This window comes from Strigops habroptila, chromosome 23 (genome assembly GCF_004027225.2).
Source record: "Strigops habroptila isolate Jane chromosome 23, bStrHab1.2.pri, whole genome shotgun sequence".
NCBI lineage: Eukaryota > Metazoa > Chordata > Aves > Psittaciformes > Psittacidae > Strigops > Strigops habroptila.
In genome coordinates, this window is record NC_044299.2 from 754,475 (window position 1) to 774,862 (window position 20,388).

Genomic DNA, 20,388 nt, shown 5'->3' on the forward strand with positions numbered 1-20,388 from the left:
AGCAGTGAGCCTGGCTATCAGCCCAGCTAAGGATCACAAGCACAGGAACGGGTTCCTGGGTCTTTGCCAGGGAGGAACGGAGAAGGCAACACCGGAGGAGATGCTCAGGTAGTGCTGCAGGCTGAGCCCGGCAGCAGCTCCACACAGTTGTGGAGGGGAAAAGACAGGCTTAGAAGAAACTCCTGAAGTGATGTCCTAGGCTGCTGGGAGCATGGGAGAGCCAAAGCAAACACATCCCTTAGGAAACCTGAGCAATGGTTATATCCCTAAAGAGGTAAAGGAACTGGGCTATGCAGACTCCTGCTTTTCCTACACGTGCTCTCCAAACTCCAGGCACGCTCTCACACTCTTGCTTTCTGAGAGCACTGCCCCAACAGCTTCAGCCATGCATTTCTCTCCATCTGCTTTACTACAGCCTGTTTCCAAATGCGTCCACCAGCAGAGAGCTCTCTGCAGTCACATCTGGGCTTCAGCACCTTCCAAGCGAGTGGAGGATGTACTGCTCCGTAGGCTGGGCTTTGAGGGTAGTGTGTCTCTGGAGTTCACACTGGCATCACCTCCTGCACTACCCCAAGGGAACTCTTCTCCTGAAGAGCTTCCTATGTCTGTCCAGAGCTCAAAATGGTCCAAAGGCCACATTCACTCCCTCTCTCCGCTATGCAAACCACAAAACAAAGACAGCAGCTTAACCAAGCTCTTCAGGAACAAGCCAGAAAAGCCCCTAGTGCAGCCCTGGCTCTCAAAGCTGCAATCACATCAGCAACCCTCACTATTCTATGATTCTGTGACCACCACTGCCACATGCAGACTCCAGGACACAGGCCCTGGAACTGTGCTGAGGACACTTGATTTTCCACAACAGCATCCCTCAAAAGGCAGCCTGAGCCATGTGACAGACTGAGAGGAGCAAAGCTGTTCCTACACTCACTTAGATCACAGACTGGTTTGTGTTGGAAGGGACCTTAAAGCTCATCCAGTTCCAACCCCCTGCCACGGGCAGGGACACCTTCCACTAGAGCAGGTTGCTCCAAGCCCCTGTGTCCAACCTGGCCTTGAACACTGCCAGGGATGGGGCAGCCACAGCTTCTCTGGGCACCCTGTGCCAGCGCCTCAGCACCCTCACAGGGAAGAGCTTCTGCCTCAGAGCTCATCTCAATCTCCCCTCTGGCAGGTTAAAGCCATTCCCCTTGGCCTGTCCCTCCATCCCTTGTCCAAAGCCCCTCTCCAGGTTTCCTGGAGCCCCTTTAGGCACTGGGAGCTGCTTTAAGGTCTCCCCACAGTGCAGCAGAGGGGGAGAATCCCCTCCCTGAGCTGCTGCTCATGCTCTGGGGGTGCAGCCCAGCACATGGGGGGGTTCTGGGCTCAAGCACACACTGAAGCCGGGTCATGGAGAGCTTCTCACTCAACAACCCCAAGTCCTTCTCCTCAGGCTGCTCCATCCAGTCTTCCCCAGCCTGTGTTTGTATTTGGGGTTGCCTCCTGTCACACACAGAGATGCTTCATCTCTAGAGCTTTGTCTATGAAATGAGAGGACAGCAGGCATGAAGGCTTTGACTTTCATGCCATTATCTTTCTCCTTTCAGCCTCCTGCAGCAAGGTGACTTGTCTCTAACTCCATCCTTCCAGCCCTTTCATCTGCAGGAAAACTACTTAATAAGAAAATGCTGCTCATACACGTTCCCAGTGCCCCCTGCAGCATACTCTGGTTGAAATGGAAGCCTGAGACACTTCATTGCCACCACCAAGTAATCCAGCCTTTATAATGGGGGATTAGGAACAACCCCACCTATCTGGATGCTGATCCCTGTAAGGGCAGGGGATTTCCTGGGAGAGAAGAGGCAGAATGGTTTGAAAACTGCTGAAATCCTCTGGCTTCCCCATTCTTCCTGCCATTCCCACATTCCCGCCCCCCCCTTCCTTCGTTTTCATTGATGGCTCAGCAAAAAAAGAACTCAAGAAATGGATGTTGCAAAAAAGACAGGTTCAGAAACTTCACAAGCAGCCATGCATGGGGCGAACTTACTCAGCAGGACAAGGTACAAAATAAGTCACAGAGAGATACCTAAAAATCTGCCTCCGTTTGTGAGAACTAGAAGAAAAGGCTTCTTTGGAGATTCTGTCAGTTAACATCAGAAAAAAGCATCATTATAGAGTCATGCAGTTCTCTGTAGAGAAAGGCAGAGATACAGATAATGTCTGCTGAACAGTACTGACCTGCTGTCGGTGAGATATCCATTCTGGCCAGCCTGGAAGCACGGGAAATACATGGAGATGGGAAGGAAAGAAAGGAGAGCCTTAGTAACTTTGGAAGCAACAAAGCAATTTCAAAGCAAAGAGGAGCAAAGCACTAACAGTATGGGACTTGAACACAGTTTGTGTTGTGCACCAGTTACATGGGCACTCAGGAGTCTTGCTGCGTACCAGTGCCACTTGGCTCTCCATCCAGGCCCATTAGGAACCTTTCCTGGTATCTGTGACCCCGAGATATCTCAAGAGTTTGCAAATCTGAGTCCTCAACTCCCTCCTTCATTGCTTTAAGGCAGCTTTGATGGTAGCTTTGTCAACGGAACAACCAAGGCTAGACATACAAGGGTCTTTATTTGCTAAATGCAATTATCAGAGCCATGTGAAAAAGGCAGAGGGCTCAAAGCCAACCCAGGCCACCCTGTGAGAGTTGCCTCTGTCTCTGGAAGTCAGATGCAAAGCGCTGGCTCAGCCCATGAACGCGGAGCAAGGGTAAGTACATGCCCACCCCATGTTGAGCTAACACAGGGCAGCACGTGCTCTAGCCCAGGACTACAGGCAGAGCTGCTTACTAACCTGTCTGGATGGCCTTAGGCCTGTGCATGGAAGACAAGTCCATGATCACAAAGAGCTGAAGAGTCACTGGCTGAAGCCTGGTGACTCAACACAGCTCAGCACAGTGGCTGCCTTAACATCCTCCTTGGGCAGGCACATGGCAGTTCCCATTAGGATGAATGAAAGGCGTCTTCCCCAAGGTGCTCAAAAGCAGCAGGCAAGGAGCTGGACTCTGAACGTGATCCACGGCAGATGGGCACTTGGAATTGGCCCTGATTCCATCATTTGGCACAGCATGGAGAGCTGCCTCCAGCTGGCAGACAGTATTCAACATAGCAGAGCACCGCAGCCTCTCTGAGCCAGATGTGAGCAAGGAACACAGCTCCAGCTTAGAGGAGTTCCATGTAGGGAGCAGAGATTTCAAGGAAGCAATAACCAAGCTGGACACTTCATAAGAAAGACAACAAATGTACTGCCCAATTCATCCTGTAAAGGCACAGAGCCCTGCCTGATACTCCAAGGCCAGCACTGCTCAGGCAGGAGGTCGAAGTTGCAGCTCCTTTCAGACTCATCCATTGATTTGCTAGTCATCCCAGAAACGCCACTGCAAAAGCTTATAATCTTGCTGGGCAGCAAGGAGCAAACCTGCCACCTCTGTCAGTCCCCACATGTGTAGTAGGCAATTTAGGGAAGGAGCAGACTGGGGAGTGGAGGGGTGGCTCCTCTATCTCAAGGTCTTAGACATCTTTGGTAGGAGTTGGAATTCAACACTAGGAAGAACACTAGGAAATTTGTAGAAAAGGCAATCTTGTAGACAAGATCTGACCTCTCAGTATACTCAAGGCCACCTTCTGCCACAACGTTCCAGGAGGGTACCTGGCAAGTGAGTCATCCAAGCTTACCTCTCGTGCAAATATCCGCTCCCTGACCCGCTGATACTCTTCCTCTCGCTCTTCTATAGATTTGCTCCTTCTCCCATCCTGCAAGGGGAGTCTGATCTGAAGGGACAAACACATCTCAGCGGGTCAGCAGTTGCCAATGGGAGCAGGGGGCTCAGTCAGCTGCTGGCATTTTTATGCAGCAGTGTAAGTGGACGTGGATTAAGGAGTGCGTGCATGATGCCTGGATGCAATGACACAGCCTCTGCCTTTGAACCTACCTTCTGAACACCTATGTCTAGGGATGAACATCCTGGAGGTCTTAGTGCACTCCACCTCCTGGATCAAGCACAACTACTCTGCCTGATTCAGAAACGACAGATCAGGAATATCACCATGTGCTTCTGGAAGACAGTCTGTTCCCAGGGGTCAAAAGCTAAAGGCTGCTCTTTGGAGCATATGCCAACACAGCAAACTCCTGCCCAGACATGAATTCTGTGCTTCGTGGGTAGCTGCATCACCTGCAGAGTGCCACCATGGGGAAACCAGAAACTGATACTGATTGCAATGACCAGCTCCCCAGCCTGATGACTTAAAGTTCAGCAACATAACCCAAAGGCAAGGGATAGTGGTATTCTGGGGCGATGTAAAGATAGGAGCTACAAGAGCAAAGAGCCTGAGATCCCTGGTGAATAGGTCTCCTGTCTCTTGCCTCTCCTGCCCCAGTTTTGACGTTCAAGAGTCTGTCTGACACAGGCTGGGAACACAGCCACAGATGAACAAGCTAGCTCTGCATTATGGGTCTGGTGCCACCTGAGACAGCCCGAGGGCAGCCAGAGATTCAGGAGGGTTTTGAGCTTGGATGACTGGCAAAAAGTATTTTATTTTGCCGATGGTTTCCTTCCAGCAGCACTCTGAGTCCTGTTGACTTCACAGCTGGACTCGCTGCAAGCCCCAGGAAGGGGGGGGAGAGATGCTTGGCAACACAGCTCTGGGGCATTTCCAAGGAAACCTTAGCAAAAGGCTTCACCTTAAAGCCTGGCCCAGCCACCAGATGATATTCAGGGTACAGGAAAGTACCCCCCATAGAATCCACACAAATTCTTCATGCATTTCCACAGTATTTTGTCAAGTTTTCAGGATATAGCTAGATGCAGCTGCTTGGGTGGGGTGGAAGCTTCTATTAAAAAAGGTTACTGCAGGAAACCCAAGAGAAATTGAGAGTTGTTCTCAGCTTAGAGAAGTCACATTTGACTTTCACAAAGCACGGAGACGCTGCATTACCACCCCTTACCTGATTATCATCTCGGTCCATGCTGGTATCATCTCGTTTTAGGATGAACCTCTGCGGGAACTCTGCATTCTTCTCATCTTTGATGTGCTCCGAGAACCTCTGCTCAGGGCTGCAGGAAGAACCAGCCCTTGTTAGAAGGGGAAACACGAGGCACAGAACTGTCTCCCTAAACCCACTGCTTTGCAGGGATTAAGGAGGTGTGCAAAGATGTTTGTTGTGTTAAATCTCTCCTTCGTGAGGGCAATAAGAGCTCCTGCCTCTTCTCTGAGAACTAGAGAGCTAGGAAGGGCTTGCAGATATGACTGGAAGTGAAGGATTCCCCTCTTCTAGAGAGGGGACCTGCCCTTCTTATGGAGGCAAAAACACATGGTGTCGGATCTGTCCTGCTCTGGACCACGGCTCTGCATCTGGGGGTGAGGTAACACCACGCAGGGAAGGGGATTCCAGCCCAGTTGTTCTTCCCCCCTCCTTTCCCCTTACATTCGTGTGTTACTGGTCTTGTTGATAATGACTGCCTTCCCAGTTTGGTCCACGTTATGGTCCATGCCAAAGTAGGCAGCTACCCGGTGCAGCAGCATCCTATGGTATGAGGTCATCTGAGGGAACTTCTTAAACTGATTGCTGAGGAGAGGGGAGAAAGCATGAGAATTTAGAAGGCTTTGAAACAGACGATAATCTGACACTAACAGAGAGATCAAGGCTGGAGATGCCTTAACCACATCCCACAACAGACCATGGCACATATCCCAAGCAGTTAGTCACGAATCAAGTCCTGCTTCTCACACCAAGCATGAGCTTGGGCTTACACTGCTTCGCCAGACAGAGCTGGGCTGAGTCAAGGGCTCAAGCTGAATAAGCCTGTCCTGAAACAAGACCAGCTGTGCAGAAACGCACGTTTGTTTCTAGGCAGGAACAGGAGGCAGAATTAGTGCTTACACCATGACTTCCCTGATTCTATTAGATAAAGAAGTTTGCAAGCTCTGTGGCCAACACCTATTCATTCTCACATTCTGGGATGTGAATCCTACAGCTGGTTTTTCCACCCCTGATTTATGCTAGGAAGAGAAGCACAATGGCACTAATGTCATTCTCTGTGGATACAGTGTTAAAGCAATTGATATCCAGTCGACAAGAGACTCAGAAACCTCGTGTATGGATAAATGGAGGTGGAGGATCAAGGCCAGGTTGGACACAGGGGCTTGGAGCAACCTGGTCTAGTGGAAGGTGTCCCTGCCCGTGGCAGAAGCTGGAATTGGATGAGCTTTAAGGTCCCTTCCAACCCAAACCTTTCTATGACTCTATGAGGATGTACAAAAGAACAGGCCTCCTCCCAGTGTGCCCCAAAAGACACTCCCTTCTTCCCTGGGTGCCCAAGCTCCTGAATTGGAAGTAACAAACCTCTTTTGCATGACAGAAATGTGACGATCACTTACTTGTTATCACTAATAAATTCCAGAATCTCCTGTTCTAACTTCAGTAGCATCATTCTATCCCTGTCAAGAAAACAAAAAGGAAAAGGCCACCATTAAAGAGAGTGAAATACAGCTTTCTCTGTGAAGTAGCCCTTCCCTGTGACAAACTCACAAATAGCTGGAGCAAGCAACACTGTTAACCAGGCTTCACACACCCTCCACAGGAAGGAACTAAGAAACTCCACATTTGTTCATATACAGTAAATGAAATGCCAGATTTTTTGCAGTTTAAAGTTGTTTTACTAAGTGTTGGGCTTTGGGTAATATTGACTCTGCTCTGCTGGAAGCTCCACTGTAGAGACTCCAGCTTTGCTATTCTCCTATGCCAGCATCTGCTTGATTATATTTATTACTGACACAGCAGCGGTTCCTTCTGAGGTTGGGATTTGACAATCAGTTATAGGAAAGGTTTTCAAGCAATCAAAATTCCTTCCTGCTTGCATTCAAACAAATACTATCTCTCCATTGTACAAAATTGCATGTTTTGCTTGACAGCACTAAATCAAATCACAGTTGTCCTTTTTGTTTCTACACTGCCCCAGCTCCAGTAACACCCTCTGAAAGGTAAAACACACTTGCAGGTACTTTCCATAGTTGCTGTAGTGCCCCCTCCTCCCAAAACACAGACACATCCAGACATGCACACGAACTTCATGGGTTTAAGAGTCAACCAAAGCATTCAAGGCCAGGTTGGATAGAGTCTTGGGAGACATGGTCTAGTGTGAGGCATCCCTGCCCATGGCATGGGGGTTGGAATTAGGTGATCTTAAGGGCCTTTCCAACCCAAACCATTCTATGATTCATTGGTCACCAGGTGCTCCCTCCCTTCACTCCATTAGCAAGTAGTTTTAGTGAGAAGGGACCTACCGTGGGTTTTTTTTCAGTGTATTTACTAAAAATTCATGCAAATCTATTCCAGTGGAGTCTGTATATTCCTGGCTGGAATCTGAAAAAACACACAACAGCAGCAGCAGAACAAGTTAACAGAACACTGCAACAGAATAGAGCGAAGGGAAGAGGTGCACATCTTACTGTCCCCCCACTGCTGCTGGAGGGAATTGAGCCTTATCCTCAGCCCTGAGTATTCATGACAGGAAGAAAGGAAGAAAAGCCCACCTTCTCACAGAGCTGCACAGGTTGGGACCTGTATCACCTGGGCTCGAGCCCAGTTTCTAGCACAGGCTCTATACAATCGAGACCATGTTCCCTTTCTGCTGTGGGCTGCAGGAGCATCGGTACAAGGCACACAGAAGGAGGATGCCAGAAAGAGGGAGATGAGATCAGGTCATGGAAGGAAATCTTGTCCCTAAACCCAACCACTCGGAGCATACTCAGGATATTCCATGCTAATACAGCATACTTCTGTACAAGCAATTTCTGCACCTTTGGTCCCGGGTGCAGAAGAACCCTGTTCTTTCCCTCTCCCCCACATCCTTTGTAATTTAAAAGCAATCACAGCAAAACCAGAAAGCAAAACTGAGCCTGCACCAGTGAAGAGCTGTTGTCTGTACAAAGACTTCAGCTGCAATTTGCTCACCAGATTAAACATGTATCTTATAGCCATTTTTATCCCCCAAAATCATACATGCAGCATCGTACAGCACAAACTGAGCTGACCTTCCTGCAACCTCACATCTTGCCACGTGTGGCAAACGAAACTGAAAGCAAAAGTCCTTATGGTGGGTGTTCTTGGGTTTGCATCTGCACTGTTAAAAAGCCACCGGATCAGTAGGAATGATGCAGGAAGCCTGCAAGTCTGCTGGGGTACATGCCAACCTAAAGAAATCCTTCCCCTCACTCTGCAGGCTTTGCTCCAGAAAGGATGCCATAGAAATGATACAGTCACCATTGAGCACCTCACCTCGAGACAGCATTTTCCTCGGTGCCTTTTCTTTATTCTTGTCTTTTTCTTCTTTCTCAGCCCCATCTTTTGTGGACTTTTCCTCTTCCTTGTCAGAAGGGCAGCTAACGTGCAACTGAATGATATCCTGCAACAAAAAACCCAGGCTGGTGTGAGTCACTTGAACATTCCCTGGAGCTGGGACAGGCAGCACTGAAAGGCAGGGGATTCAAGTCATGGATGTGAGCCATTTCACAAGCAGCCCCATTCTAAGAGCAGCCAAAGCAGTCTCTCTCCCCACCCTCCTTCCTTTGGCAGGCTCTGAGGGGACTCTCAACAGCATTTGTCACTGTTGTCACTCGCCTGGATCACCTCAGAATCTAAATTACACACTTCCCTATTTGAAGCCGATAAGATGCTATTACATCTTTGTCTCAGGAATGTCTAAAGTGAGGTAGGTCCTGCACTATTTCAGTAGGACTCTTCTAAAGCACCTCCCTGACTGCTGCCCACCTCCAAGCTTCAGCTTCTCTGGCACTGCCCACTGTGACCACAAATGGGGATCACCTCTTCTTCTCTTTGAGCTGGCTGCTTTCAGCCTGAGCACCAAGGAAAGATCAAATCTTCCTTCCCATGGCCAAAACCCCAGGGCCTTTGTGAAGGCCAAGTAGCATTCCATTTTGGGGGCATAAGGTTGCACAGCGTGAGCAGTTGTGGGTGCCCAGGGAGTTGGTGCAGATGCTTCCTTGCACATATGAGCAGTGCTCACAGACATAACCCATTCCTTCAAAAGCAGCCTCTTGGGGAAAATTCTTGGCTCCCAGAGGACAGGACATCACTTCTAGGAAAACATGGATTTTCTGGGCTTCCCTAATCCACAGCTTGTCTCATTCTAGACCTACCTGTGACTCCAGCAGCCCATCTACAAAGGGGCTAGACGATTCTTCACATACAGCCAAACTCCTGACCAGTTTAAGCTTAGAATTAGACTGGAAAAGGAAAAGAAAGAGGATAGTTAAGACACCTCAGCCAAAATGCACACGCTTAAGATCATGCTGCTGCACTACCAAGCCACTCACACAGTCAGCCAGGTTGGACAGAGCCTTGGGTGACATGGTCTAGTGTGAGGTGTCCCTGCCCATGGCAAGGGGTTGGAACTGGATGATCTTAAGCTCCTTTCCAACCCAAACTATTCCATGATATCAACCAGTCACATGAGATCCCAGGGAGGATCAACAATAAAGAGAAAGGCCTGAGGTGCACAGACACGTTCTGCCCTACGTATGGCAGTTGTATCTAACTCTGCCTTTTAACTGGAGGGTGTAACATGCCCTGTCCCTCCAGTGACACCTCTGAATTTCACTTCTGGTCTGTTGGGCTCTGGGGAAGGGAAAGGAGTGGCAGTGAATAAGCAGCAAACAGTTCCTTCATGTGTTAAAAAGGAGCACTCCTGCTCCAGTGCATGGCAAGTGACTGTCCTGAGCCACCACGTGCTGTGTTGTTGCATCTGCAGACAGGAAAGACTTGAGAGTACCAGCCTGGGATCACGACTCAGTGCAGGATGGCCACAATGAAGAATGGGACATCAGAAGAGGTCATACCTTGGCTCTTTTTCTGGCATGTCCATGGCTTGAAGTTCGCCTCTGTGGAAAAAGTAAAGAGAAGGCAAGGAGCTGAATGTGGGGGACTCCCCTGAGGGACTACCCCCTCGTCTGCACTTACCTGAGACTCCTGGCGCACGCTGACCTCCTCCCCGCCATCCTTCTCCACCTCCTCCTTGCTTGGTGACCTGGATATGTATTTGGTTTTGTTCACAGACTCCTCAACCACCTTTTTCTCAGACTCCTTCATTATTTCCAGAGACTCCTGGGCTGTGTTGCTGTTTGACATCTTCAGAGCCCTACGACGCAGCAACGGGCACCTGCCAAAAGAGATGGCCAAAAGGGGAGAAGGGAGTCAGGTGCTGCAGAGAGTTTTCATCTGCAACACACACTCCATACAGGCTGTAACTTCCTTTTAACTGATTTTGTGTACAAAGACCCCAAACCAAGCACCCTAATGACAGCACAACCACGTGGATGAGTGGCTCAAGGGGACCTTGCAGGAGGCTCCACAACTCTCCTGAAGTCTCTGGAGACACTACCTGGGCAGAGCAGAGTCTCTGAGATACACAGAGGTCCCCAGCACAGGCATTGAGCCCAATAACTTCTTCAATGTGAGGGAGAGCTGGAAGGTAGTCCTAATGCTGGCAAGCATTCTGAGGCAGGGAATTCAGCAGTGAAATGAAGATGAGTAACTACATGAGGTGTACCCAACATATTGCTCTGGTTCTTCCCATGAAATAGGTAACCCCTGGTATCTTCTCCCGAGCTGCCTCTGATTAGATACTTCAGGAAAAGCAAGAGTCATACAAGAACAAGCAAATTACAGACAAAGTTGTGTTTCAGTGCTTCCTTTTGCTCAGCAAGAACACAGGCAGAGCCCCTGAACTCACCTCTGAGTTAGAGCAGGATCTAGACAAGGCAGCAACACGTGCCTCAGTCTGCTGCCAGCCTTAACCAAGAGCAATGAACATGTCATCAAATGAAGTGGTAATTCCCAATGGATTGCCTAGAACGGACATGTCAGCCCATTCAGCTAACTCAAAGCAGGCTTTCTTGAGCTTGAGCAAGGACTGCAGAGGGATTCCAATAGTGGGAAACACATTTGTAGGGACACTGCCTCTGCCGAACCCAGCGTTTGTCCTGGTGACAGAGGAGGAGGCTGGATAAAAGGCTCATTGAGGCAAGTTCCCAAAAAGAAAAGGGGAAGCCTAAGTTGAAGAGAGGCTCAAACAAAAGGTCCAGGCACTGGCAAATACAGCTGATGTTGAACAACTTGTTTTCTTCATTACTTTGGCAGAACAGGGCTGAAAAAGTCAGATCTCGCAGAGATTTATCGACTCTTGGCTCTGCATGGGAACTGGTAATATTAATTAACTAATTCAATCTCATCCCCCTTTAATGTGTGGAGCTGCTGAACACAAAACATGTATTGGACTCTTATTGCAGCTACTGAAATCAAATCCAGATACAGAAAGCAAGAGAGCGCAATCAACTCCTTCTAGTTCATGGATTCTTACAGGCATTTGGGACAAACTTAAGGCATCCAGGGCAGATGCGTCGTTGTGAATGGAATCTGCTGCATGTTCCTAGCACGTGGCAGGGCTGCTGCCAAAGGAACCAGAGCACCACACAGCAACGTGCCCCGGAGATGCCAGCACTGCCCGGGATCCAAGCGAGAGGCCAGGCCAGGAGGGATCTATGGTCACTGCAGTTATCCTTCACACCTATCATTGCCTGCTTAAGATTTAAGGATGGGCTTTCCCTCTGCAATAGGACTCGCTGCTGCCAGTTCAGCAGTCACAAATGGGAGGGCCAGGAAAGGAAAAAGTGACATAGCTCAAGGGTTCATAGCAAGGGTGCTGTGCTCTGCTCCAGTGCCTCCAACAGCAACTAAGTCAGAAAAGGGAGCACTTGCTTGAGTTACCCACTAACCTCCCTATAACAAGTTTTTACCCCCAAGCCAAGCACCACAGGGGAGGGTAATGGGATCTTTTCTCATACTGCAATGGAACTTTGGCATCACAAGGGGAATATCATCAGTTTTCCCTCTCTTATCTTCCAGAAAAGACAACTCAGAGCCACTGAATTGACATTTGTAGGCTGCCCCCTCATAACACAGCTTCTATCCCCACCAGCAGTCCTCCAGGATGTTTCCCTGCACATAAAATTCAAAGAACGTATGTGCATTGCTAGTGCTTCTCAATAGCGATGCTTTCGAGAGGAGGTTTCCTTTTGGTATGAATGAATCAGCCCTGCTCCCCCAGGACAGACGTGGGATGCAGCAGGGGGGTGGCAGACGTGCTGCTGTGACAGACAGCGGCTTGCAGAGAACATGGAAGTTCAGGGGACTCAGTGGGGTGAGTGGGACTGAGCTGTGCCCTGTCAGGGACATGACAGAGATGATGTGTTCAGCTCTAGGGCAACATCACAAGGATGTGGAGCTGGTGGAGTGAGTCCAGAGGAAGCCACAGAGATGCTCCTAGAGCTGAGCTTGTTCGGCCAGAAAAGAAGGCTCTGGGGAGACCTTAGAGCAGCTCCAGTGCCTAAAGGGACAACAAGAAACCTGGAGAGGGGCTTTGGACAAGGGATGTAGGAACACGACAAGAGGAATGGCTTTAACCTGCCAGAGGGGACAGTGAGATGAGCTCTGAGGCAGAAGCTCTTCCCTGGGAGGGTGCTGAGGCGCTGGCACAGGGTGCCCAGAGAAGCTGTGGCTGCCCCATCCCTGGCAGTGTTCAAGGCCAGGTTGGACACAGGGGCTTGGAGCAACCTGCTCTAGTGGAAGGTGGCCCTGCCCGGGGCAGGGGGTTGGGGCTGGAGGAGCTTTAAGGTCCCTTCCAACACAAACCACTGGACACAGGACTGGAAGGGGGGGTCTCCCCAGAGCACAGCAGAGGGGGAGAATCCTCTCTCTCTACCTGCTGCTCATGCTCTTCAGGTGCAGCACAGCACACGGGGGTTTCTGGGCTCAAGTGCATACTGAAGCTGGGTCATGGGGAGCTTCTCATCGACCAACACCCCCAAGTCCTTCTCCGTAGGGCTGCTCTCAATCTGTTCTCTGACCAGCCTGTATTTGTACTTGGGATTGCTCTGACCCAGGGGCTGGACCCTTCATTTGGCCTTGTAGGTTCGCACGGGCCCAGCTCTCCAGGCTGCCCAGGTCTCTCTGGATGGCATCCCCTTCCCTCCAGTGTATCAGCTGCACTACACAGCTCGGTGTTACCATCAAACTTGCTGAGGGTGCAATTATCTGACTCAGCTGAGGTCATCAATGTTAATGGAATAGAGTTTTCACTACAGAGAAGGCTGCAGAGCCTCATTGCCAAGAAGAAACCCTGACGCAGCCATAACAGCAGCAATTTTCTTCAGGCTGGTTATAACATAGAAGGAAAGCAGACTTTGAAACAAAGCACATCCAACTGCACGCTAAGCAGAGTTAAAGTGCTCTGAGGGCTCAGAAATAAACATCCTAAGGCTGGTGATTCACTGGGGGGGCAGAAGAGTCCCCACCACATGGCTCGGGTGGACAATCATGTCAATTCTGAGCACTGGGAGCAGAAGTGGGCAGGATGAGCTGGATCAGCCCAAGGGAGGATTGCTGGTGCAACTGATAATTCACCCCAACAAAGCAGCTTGTTGGGGGAAAGGGGGAAGCCGTGGCCTTCAGTGTTTCACTTCACCCCTCGGTGTAAGGCTTCAGCACCAGCATCATCCATCACAAAGTGATGCCTGCACCAACAATTTGCTCATTGGCTCCGGGGGCAGCCAATGAGAATCGCGGCTCCATGGCAACAGGCTCTGTCACTAGGAGCAACCGGATGAGTTTGGGGGTGATTTAGAGTCTTCCCCCCCCCCTCCCCATTCCCCTTCCTGAGCACAGCGTCTGCTGTAGGAAAAGGTTTTCACAGGAAGAAGTGGAGGCGGCTGCAAATTCAAGGCATCAAAGGCTCCTCGGTTCTCCTGCGCCAGGCAGCACAGTGCTCCCTGCCTGCACACAGGCTTTTGTCCTCCCCTCTTCTGCCAGGGCACCGCAGCCGACAGGGTTTTTGCTGTATTAAAGCACATCTACCAGATGTAACAGGAGGCTGTGATTCAAGGCTCTGCTAGTACAACCAGTGAAGGCCACCACAGATCCTGAAACATTTCCCTCCGTTTGGGGTCCAGTCTGCTCTGCAGAATGGAAGCTGCCTGCACAGACACTGCACAGACAGGGGCATCCCATGACAAGTCTGCAGCCTCGGCTTGAAAGCAAACAGGTAAAGAGCCTTTTGAGCACACTCTGTTTCATCAAATCACGGACTGGTTTGTGTTGGAAGGGGCCTTAAAGATCATCCAGCTCCAACCCCCTGCCACGGGCAGGGACACCTTCCACTAGAGCAGGTTGCTCCAAGCCCGTGTCCAACCTGGCCTTGAACACTGCCAAGAATGGCGCAGCCACAGCTTCTCTGGGCACCCTGTGCCAGCGCCTCAGCACCCTCACAGGGAAGAGCTTCTGCCTCAGAGCTCAGCTCAGTGTCCCCTCTGGCAGGTTAAAGCCATTCCGCTTGTCCTGTCCCTCCATCCCTTGTCCAAAGCGCCTCTCCAGGTTTCTTGTAGCCCCTTTAGGCACTGGAGCTGCTCTAAGGTCTCCCCTTCAGGAGCCTTCTCTTCTCCAGGCTGACCCAGCCCAGCTCTCTCAGCCTGGCTCCAGAGCAGAGGTTCTCCTCTTGGGGAACACAGCACCCTATCAGGGGCAACAGTTTGACCTAGAACTAGCACCTGGGGCAGTAAGAAAGCCCCGACACCATACCCGGGCACGCTCATAAGCTGCAACTATCTCAGCCAATGAACCAACCTGTCTTGAATTCTCTCCATTTGTTATTACCAGTTGAAGAGAGGGACTTAATTCCTCACTTCCATACAGTTCCTACAAAACCTAGCAAAAAATCCCCAAACCCAAAAAACAAACAAATCCAACCCAAAATGCAGGAGGCCAGTTGTATTTGACTGCACAGTGCATAGGCTCCCAGTGCTTAGTCACTGCCTTAAATCTTAATCTCCACCCCCACATTACATCAAAGGTGAAATGATGATGCAGATGGAAAGGTTCGACTTCAGGTAGCAATAACCTTATAGGAAGAAGGATACAGGAAATGCAAGTGAGATGAAAAGCCCTCAAGGTCAATTCTGGAGCATACCAGGAGGTCTCCAGCATATCCCTCCCAAATAACTCCAAAGAGGGATAAGATGACACCAGTTAAATTGCTTCTGCACGTAGGAAGCGGAGCCTGGAGAGAGGTGTAATCCTGGAGCACTTCTTCATTCTAAATACCTTTAAAAAGGCTGTTCGCCAGTACAAGTGCATCTGAACTATCACAACATTCAAAGCAGAACAAGTAATTTCTTGCCCCTCCAGATGTTCCCTCTCAAGACAGGTCTTTGCTTCCTGCCCCAAAGGCCACTCTGCTCTTTTTATGCAACTTAAACTGCTACCTTTCGCATCAGAAGTAGCTGAATTTCAGGAGCAAAGGAGGTAACTTCCACTCGTAACCGAGCCCTGATCCTTCGGAATGAGAGCAAATATTGAACCAAGGAAGGATTCCCTACAACAGTTAGGAGGGTATCCCAGCTCGGAAGCATCCTTACCACAAGGACCAACGCAAGGGGAGAAATGGCCTGTCAGTGAAGCAACACAGATCCTGTTCCTCTGCCAGGAATACAGAGGTGGCAACGTCCATGGCATCATGCAGTCAGCTGCCATCACTGAGTCAGCTCCACCAGGGGCTCGGAGCCAAAGGAGAACAGCAAAATGACAAAGGAAAAGTGTGTTGGGTTTTTCCCCCCTATACAAGAAAACTGCTGACTGGGGGTAGCAGCGGCAGGAAGAGTCACCGTATGCAGGAAGCTTCAATGTAGAGTTGATCGATGTGCTCAGAGAATCCAACTTGACTGCCTGCATATTCGGGTCCTTGCTTTTGACTCCTGAAGCAGCCTATATGCTATGCAAGATCAGAGCTCCCACCTCATTGCTGCTGCGAATAAGTTGATGACACAGAAAGAAGGCAATCATTGGATTCAGGCATGCTGGAGATCTCCTGGGGAAGATAATGCAGTTCAGCACCAAAGCCAGAGGCTGTAAAGATCCCCAGATCCCACTGAAAGCCTCCTCCCCACCCCGATTTGGCTTACTGCTCCACTTTTGATGCACGCTTCCTTTTACATATGCATCGAGAGGAGAAAATGGTGCATGGAGGGAGGTATCACATGAAGATGCAAGTGAGCAACCATGACAAACGGTCAGAAATCAGCTTAAAATAATGCATCCGTTATTGTCTGTTATGGAACCAGGCACTGGAATAGCTTTTATGTTCAAGTGACCCGACAAGAAAAGGAGACTGGAGGAAAAGGAGATGGAATTCTGTTTGCAGTGCTCAGCACTGACAGTGGAGCCTCGCTGCTCAACACCACCTCTTTGCCAGGCAGTTTACTTGCATTTCCAGCCCTCTGGTTGGAAGCACCAGACTCAAATCAGCAACCCAGGACATTCTTTGCTGCTCTACAGCACTTCTGGGTACAGAAAACCCCTCTGAAGTACTTTGAACTGGATGAGTAAACTTTGCTCACACCTATTTTGCAGGCATCCAGAAAGAGATGCAGAGAATTTCTGCTCCAGTTATTAGATGCCCGCAGCTTTACGTGCCTCCTAGAAAGGTTGGACAGAAAGGACAACACTGGGAGAAAGGAACCTACTGCACAAACACCACAGGAGGGTTTCCAGAAGAAGGAGGTCAAATGATACTAAAGAAAGTGGGTTTAAACAGTCTCAGGCTTCAAAGTTCCTTTAGCTTGAGGTTCACAGCAATAGAAGCCGTCTTCAGCCCTTCTAAGTCGAAGGGGATATTATCTATTTGATGTTAAAACCAGACAAACAAAACAGTGATGCTGTTCTCTTTCCCTTTTATTTTGGGAGCTGCAGTGAACCCTCTCCTCGTTGTTTACAAGATCTGGGGAAGAAAAACCAAACCACAAACCAGCTGAGAGTGAAAACATGACAGAACGACAAGAAGCCATAGCTACAAACGGCTCGCCAGAAGGAAGGGCTTATGTCCAGTCCAAACACAGCACTTGTGGACAGTTCCTCTGAGGGTCCTTTGGCAGAAAAGACAAATCTGAGATGAGAATCTCCCTGTCAGAGAGTTCCTTTCTCCATTTCCTGCTGGTTTTCCTTTCCCCATCACAAGCTATTCCTGTCTTCATCTGAAGAGCAGGGAACTGCTCCTGTGACGTCAAAGCAGTTTCCCAGCAACAATTAAGGAGGGCTGTCCACCACAGGGGTTTCCTGAAAAGCTAGCAAGGAATGATCCACCTCCTTTCCACAGTGTCAGGATGCAATAGGACAGCATTGAGAAGGAACTTCTGTTAACCCTTCCACGGCCCAGAGGAAAACCCTGACGCATCCTAAGTCTTCCAGGGAAGCCCCAAGCAGAATTCCTTCCACATGAACCCATCCACAGTGAAATCCCATGTCAGGTAGGAAAAACCTGCAAGATATGGAGGTGGTAACCAGGCTCTAGAAGAATGCCTGGCATTAGAAAGAGCTCTTCTCCTCTTGCTGGCACCCTTGTGCCGTGCCTGCGCCCAGCAGAAGCATAAGCACAAACAGATCCTCAAGCTTTACTAAATCAGACCCAAAGCATTCCAGCTCCTGGTAAACCTCCTTGGGAGGCACCTGGATAAGCACAACCAGGGATCCTGGTGGACACAAGCTCAATAGGAGTGACCAGGGTGCAGCTGCAGGCACAGAAAGCCAACAGGATGCTGGGGAACACCAACAAAGGCATCACCAACAGAGATAAAAGATGTCATTGTCCCACTCAGTGCTTGTCGGGCCATACCTGGAATACTGTGTTCATCCCTGATATATGAAAAGAGATGTGGACAGGCTGGTGAGGGTCTGTAGAAGGGCCACAATGATAATCAGGGCACTGGGCAGCTGTGTGAGGAAAGGTTGAGAGAGCTGGGTCTGTTTAGCCATGAGAAAAGAAGTCCGAAGGGAGACCTCGTCACCGTGTTCCAGGATTTAAAAGGTGGCCACAAAGAAGACAGAGGCTTTTCACAAGGAGGCACTTGGAAGAGGGGAGCTGGGCACAAGATGGGGAGATTCTGTCTGGAGATGAGGAAAATCTTTCCCAGTGAGAACAATCGGCCATTGGAATCATCTCCCCAGGGAAGTGATGACTCCCCACTGTTGGACACTGTTAAGATCTGGCTGGAAAGGGTGCTGGGACATCTAGTCTAGGTCATGCTTTGCCTACAAAGGTTGAACCAGATGATCCTTGAGGTCCTTCCAACCTGGAATGATAGTATTCTCTGATTCAAAAAGCAGGGCTGCTATCTATATCCCCCTGTTTCCAAGGCTGATGCTCCTGCTTCTCACCATGCTGATGCTGAGCCACTTGACACACTACATGGCAAAGGGGTACACAGCAAACACAAGACACTGTGGTTGTTTTCCAGGTGGGATTCAGAAACTGAGCTGATCATTACACAAAGCAGGGAATGATGATGATGATGATGATGATTAAAAGGAAAAAAGAAACATCAACTTAAGCTTTTGGCTACCAGCTGCAAAAGTTGGACTTGCAGAGAAGGAGGAGTGTGAAGAGCAGGTAAGGTGTAAGGTGTTCCCCTTCACGTTGTCCCCAAAGCCTTCACCTGAAGCACTCACCATTCACTGCAGTGGCTGCTCCTGCTGCTTGCAGATCCCCAAGCCACAGGTGATGCTTCCAGTTTAATGCTTCTTTAAACTGGAAGCACCTTATTTAAACAGGAAGCATCATCTGCGGCTTGAGGATCTGCAAACCACGACATTTTAAAGACATGAAGGGGAAGGAAACGGGTCCAACGCACCTGAGCAAATATCCTGCAGTAGGTAACTGGCTAACACATCAAGCCCAAGAAAAGCAGCTCCTACATCTCAAACGAAGGGAACATCATTTCCAGTATCTTGAGGTTTTTTAGGCAAAAGCAGGTGATGAACCTGTGTGAGATGGCAATAAAGGCAACCCCAACTCCTGGTTCAACTAAACCTACCTAGTTCAGTAATAGCTTTCAAATGATTACAAAATGGGGTTAATATATATATGTGAACACAAATATAGTCCTACACAACATCAAATTGAATAAACTCACCTGAAAATATCCTACGGCACATAGCCAACGAACTAGCCAACATTCCTCACCAGCTAGCCAGCTTCAAACAAGTAAATCCTTTCATGTATAACCCAGCAGAAGAGCAGGAAGCATTTTGTCTCGGCAAAAGAGAAACTACCCAGGAGCAAGCTGCATAAATGCTGAACTACGACACAAGGAGAACCCATGAGACCGTCACAGGGAACTCCTTCATGACATGGGAGAGTGCAGTGTGCTTACTGGGGATTCCCCCGTCTCCTGTCGGTGCATCCCCTGCATCACAAAAGGAGGAAGGAGAAAGCTCATCTCACGCTCTCCAGCCTCCCAGAGCCACATATTCATTTTAGCCCAGCACCATTTTAAATTAACCCCATCAAAGCAGCAGAAATCCTGTCACTTACTTACCAGAGATGAACGATGTCGGGTCCCCAGCCCTGAAACACTCACTTGCATTTATAGCTATGCTGTATTTCGCATAGTGGGGGTATGGGGAAGAGGGAAAAGTCTCCAGTCAATCTCTCTCAAGCCCAAAATAACTGAAGACTTGTTCTAAAAATAAACTCACCGTGGTGGCTTTGCACTCTCAGCAGGTCATCTGTTCCCTGATTTCAACGGAGCCCTCATTGCCACAACCAGTTCAAGAGGAACTTTGCCAGGATAACATTGCTCCTTAGAACGGCTCCCAACCCTGACTAAAACGCTAGTGATCGTTGCTGCTGCTACAGCAAGCTAATTGCTCTGACAAGCAGCTCTGAAGCAAAGCAGAGCCCAGCTGTTGAGAGGGATGTCAAAGAGAGCTCTGCCAATAGCCACATGCACACACCCCCCTTCCTGCTCTCATTCAAATACTTCAATGGAGCTGCCTCCGCACAGCCCCGGGAAGGCTTTAAAGATGCAGCATCCCTCCCCTGCCAGGCACAGGGGCAACGCGGATGGAAGCGCAGGAGCAAAGAAGAGACACCCCAGAAACCACCAGCATCTTCCTGAAGAATTCAAACGTGGGGACCGTGCTCTGCAGAACACCCTATGTGTGCCGAGGTAGGTCACGGACAGCCTTGCTTCGCTCCTATCACTGCTGCCATCGTGTTTCCACGGGGGCAGTTTGTTAATGGCTTCACTGCAATTCAGCTGGTTTTCTCCTTGCTCATTTCTTAGTGATTTATTAGGAAACGAGAAATGCAAATGGCCCTGGAGAGGTTTGAAACCTCTCACCCCCTTCAGTTTTCCCCAGAAAGAGGTTTTCCATCCCAGACCTGGGGACCAGGCTCACAGGCTGCGACCAAATCTCCTCTCCATATACTAAAGCTTACTCGTGAGCACCTAAGGCAGA

At 49.5% G+C, this 20,388-nt stretch overlaps 1 protein-coding gene across 24 annotated transcripts in view; it reads right to left on the minus strand.

Annotated features, from left to right (window-relative positions):
- Positions 1–20,388, minus strand: part of R3HDM2 (R3H domain containing 2) — a 45,037-nt gene that overhangs the window by 11,273 nt on the left and 13,376 nt on the right. For 11 of the 24 annotated variants that reach the window (XM_030510584.2, XM_030510587.2, XM_030510574.2 and 8 more), the window contains 10 exons: positions 10,006–10,204; positions 9,885–9,926; positions 9,186–9,272; positions 8,305–8,431; positions 7,311–7,389; positions 6,405–6,464; positions 5,452–5,592; positions 4,972–5,080; positions 3,702–3,797; positions 2,215–2,246 (listed from right to left, as the gene is read on the minus strand). In XM_030510584.2, the coding sequence (XP_030366444.1) occupies positions 2,215–2,246; positions 3,702–3,797; positions 4,972–5,080; positions 5,452–5,592; positions 6,405–6,464; positions 7,311–7,389; positions 8,305–8,431; positions 9,186–9,272; positions 9,885–9,926; positions 10,006–10,173 (941 nt within the window). In that variant the 5' untranslated portion in view covers positions 10,174–10,204. Of the gene's footprint in view, positions 1–2,062; positions 2,117–2,214; positions 2,247–3,701; positions 3,798–4,971; positions 5,081–5,451; positions 5,593–6,404; positions 6,465–7,310; positions 7,390–8,304; positions 8,432–8,796; positions 9,084–9,185; positions 9,273–9,884; positions 9,927–10,005; positions 10,205–18,776; positions 18,963–19,197; positions 19,603–19,623; positions 20,179–20,388 lie in introns of those variants that run through there. The other 13 variants (XM_030510592.2, XM_030510590.2, XM_030510591.1 and 10 more) reach the window with 8 other exon arrangements.